Source organism: Theropithecus gelada, chromosome 20, assembly GCF_003255815.1.
Source record: "Theropithecus gelada isolate Dixy chromosome 20, Tgel_1.0, whole genome shotgun sequence".
Classification (NCBI taxonomy): Eukaryota; Metazoa; Chordata; class Mammalia; order Primates; family Cercopithecidae; genus Theropithecus; species Theropithecus gelada.
The window spans coordinates 54186207-54189794 of NC_037688.1; the positions used below are offsets into that span (position 1 = coordinate 54186207).

At 55.2% G+C, this 3588-nt stretch overlaps 1 protein-coding gene and 1 pseudogene across 3 annotated transcripts in view; both read left to right on the forward strand.

Moving 5' to 3' along the window:
- Positions 1-239: 239 nt before the first annotated feature.
- Positions 240-741, forward strand: LOC112614205 (annotated as a pseudogene).
- Positions 615-3588, forward strand: part of VKORC1 (vitamin K epoxide reductase complex subunit 1) — a 4564-nt gene continuing 1590 nt past the window's right edge. The window contains exons 1-3 of one of the 3 annotated variants that reach the window (XM_025370522.1): positions 859-1057; positions 2174-2283; positions 2717-2800. In XM_025370522.1, coding sequence (XP_025226307.1) covers positions 885-1057; positions 2174-2283; positions 2717-2800 — 367 coding nt within the window. In that variant the 5' untranslated portion in view covers positions 859-884. Of the gene's footprint in view, positions 1058-2173; positions 2284-2716; positions 2801-3588 lie in introns of all 3 variants that reach the window. The other 2 variants (XM_025370523.1, XM_025370524.1) reach the window with 2 other exon arrangements.

Sequence of the window (3588 nt, forward strand, 5' to 3'; positions counted from 1 at the left end):
GCCATCTCCTGCCTCAGCCTCCCGAGTAGCTGGGACTACAGGCGCCCGCCACCACGCCCGGCTAGTTTTTTGTATTTTTAGTAGAGACGGGGTTTCACCATGTTAGCCAGGATGGTCTCGATCTGCTGACCTCATGATCCACCCGCCTCGGCCTCCCAAAGTGCTGGGATTACAGGCTTGAGCCACCGCGCCCGGCCGCTCCAGTTCTTACAACAGGACTTGGCATAGGGTAGGCGCAAATGCTGTTAGCCACATTAACGCAATTTTTTTTTTTTTTTTTTGAGACAGTCTCACTCTGTCGGCCAGGCTGCAGTGCAGTGGCACGATCTCGGCTCATTGCAACTTCCGTCTCCCCAGCTCAAGCAATTCTCCTGCCTCAGCCTCCAGAGTAGCTGGGATTACAGGCGTGTGCCACCATGCCCGGCTAATTTTTGTATTTTTAGTAGAGACGGGGGTTGCACCATGTTGGCGAGGCTGGTCTCGAACTCCTGACCTCAGGTAATCCGCCAGCCTCGGCCTCCCAAAGTGCTGGGATTACAGGCGTGAGTCACCGCCCCCGGCCAAAACAGTTTTTAAATCTCTGGAGACGTCATTTCCCTTCACGCCTTGCAGCCGCCCCGACTACAACTCCCATCATGCCTGGCAGCCGCTGGGGCCGCGATTCCCCACGCCTCTTACCCGCCTCACCAGTCTGGGCATTCTTAGCGGTTTTCCTAACTCTCTCGCCTGACTAGCTCCCGGGAACAGCCGTTTGGATCGCGGAGTGCGAACCCGGCCGGCCAATCGCCAAGTCAGAGGGGCAGGAGGGGCGTGGCCATTCCCCGACCCGCCCCTGCTCCGTGGCTGGTTTTCTCTGCTGGCGCCTCGGACGGAACCTGGAGATAATGGGCAGCACCTGGGGGAACCCTGGCTGGGTGCGGCTCGCTCTTTGCTTGGCCGGCCTAGTGCTTTCGCTCTACGCGCTGCACGTGAAGGCGGCGCGCGCCCGGGACAGGGATTACCGCGCGCTCTGCGACGTGGGCACCGCCATCAGCTGTTCCCGCGTCTTCTCCTCCAGGTGTGCACGGGAGTGGGAGGCGTGGGGCCTCGGAGCAGGGCGGCCAGATTGCCAGATGATTATTCTGGAGTGTGGGATCGGTGTGCCCAGGGAACGGACAAGGGGCTGGACTGCTCGCGGGGTCGTTGCACGGGGGCTGAGCTACCCAGAGATACTGGTGTTCGAAATAAGAGTGCGAGGCAAGGGACCAGACAGTGCTGGGGACTGGGATTATTCCGGGGACTTGCATGTGAGTTGGATGCCAAGGAATAAGGGTGACCGGGAAAGTCGGGGAGGCAGGATGGCGGCAGAGATTGACGATGGTCTCAAGGACGGCGCGCAGGTGAAGGGGGATTGGCGATGGCTGCGCCCGGGAACAAGGTGGCCCGGTCTGGCTGTGCGTGATGGCCAGGCGTTAGCATAATGACGGAATACCGAGGAGGCGAGTGCGTGGCCAGGGAGCTGGAGATTCTGGGGTCCAGGGCAAAGATAATCTGCCGCCGACTCCCAGTCTCTGATGCAAAACCGAGTGAACCGTTATACCAGCCTTGCCATTTTAAGAATTACTTAAGGGTCGGGCGCGGTGGCTCACTCCTGTAAACCCAGCACTTTGGGAGGCCGAGGCGGCTGGATCACTTGAAGTCAGTTTACCAGCCTGGCCAACATGGTGAAAGCCTGTCTCTACCAAAAATAGAAAAATTATCCCGGCGCTATTGCAGGCTTCTGTAATCCCGGCTACTTGGGGGCCTAAGGCAGGAGAATCGCTTGAACCCGAGAGGCAGAGGTTTCAGTGAGCCAAGATCGCGCCACTGCACTCCAGCATGGGCCACAGAGCGAGACTCTGTCTCCAAAAAAAGAAAGAATTACTTAAGGTCTAGATGAAAAGCAGGGCCTACCAAGTAGCCACGTCAGGCCTGGTCTGGGGAGAGGGGAGGATAGGGTCAGTGACATGGAATCCTGATGTGGCCAAAAGTGTCTGCTGACTGGAGGTCATCGACCCTTGGACTAGGATAGGAGGTGGGGAACAGAGGATAACCCAGGTGGCTTCTTGGAAATCACCTTTCCGGGGTAGGGTCCAAGGCACTAGGTTGACATTCCTAACCTGGTTCCACCCCCCCCACACCACCCCTCTGCCAGGTGGGGCAGGGGCTTCGGGCTGGTGGAGCATGTGCTGGGACCGGACAGCATCCTCAATCAATCCAACAGCATATTTGGTTGCATCTTCTACACACTACAGCTATTGTTAGGTGAGTGGCTCTGCCCCCTCCCTGCAGGCCCCGGCCCTCATCCCCCTTGGTCAGCTCAGCCCCACTCCATGCAATCTTGGTGATCCACAGCTGATAGCCAGCTAGCTGCTCATCACGGAGCATCCTGCAGGTGGAGAGGTGGGGAGGTAACTAACAGGAGTCTTTTAATTGGTTTAAGTACTGTTAGAGGCTAAAGGGCCCTTAAAGACATCCTAGGTCCCCAGGTTTTTTGTTTGTTGTTGTTTTGAGACAGGGTCTGGCTCTGTTGCCCAAACTGAGGTCTAGGATGCCCTTAGCGTGCACTGGTGCGATCTCAGCTCATAGCAACCTCTGCCTCCCTGCCCAAGTGATCCTCCCACCTTAGCCTCCCGAGTAGCTGGAATCACAGGTGTGCACCACTATACTCAGCTAATTTTTGTGTTTTTTTTGGTAGAGACAGTGTCTCGCCATGTTGCCCAGGCTGGTCTCAAGCAATCTGTCTGCCTCAGCCTCCCAAGGTGCTGGGGGGATTACAGGCATGAGCTACTATGCCCCACCAGCACCTCAGTTTTGTGGAAAAGATGCCGAAATTCCTTTTTAAGGAGAAGCTGAACATGAGCTATCTTTTATCTCATTTAGTGCTCCGCAGGAAAATTTGTATCTGGTCCCAGGAATTATCGAACAGATAGGGGAACCAAGGGAGTGGGAGACGATGGCGCCCCAGGCCTTGCTGATGCCATACCCTGGAGATGAGACTACCTATTACCACCCTTCCCAACAGGCCCCCACACTCCCTTTGAGTCACCCTTCCCAGCTCCAGAGAAGGCATCACCGAGGGAGGCCCAGCACCACGGTCCCTGGCTGACACATGGTTCAGACTTGGCCGATTTATTTAGGAAATTTTATTGCTCAGAACTTTCCCTCCCTGGGCAATGGCAAGTTCCTTGGAGGGAACCTGTCAAAGCCTTTTTTTTTTTTTTTTTTTAAGAAATCATCTTTTTCTGTTGCCCAGGCTGAAGTGCAGTGGCACAATCATAGCTCACTGTAATCTGGAACTCCTGGCTCAAGTGATCCTCCTGAGTAGCTGGGACTAGAGTTACATGCCACTGCACCCAGCTAATTTTTATTTTATTTTTTATTTTTTGAGACATAGTCTTGCTCTGTCACCAGGCTGGAGTGCAGTCGCGTGATCTTGGCTCACTGCAACCTCTGCCTCCCTGGTTCAAACAATTCTGTGTCAGCCTCCCGAGTAGCTGGGACTACGGGCGCGTGCCACCACGCCCAGCTCATTTTTTTTTTTTTTTTTTTTTTTTTTTTTTTTTTTTT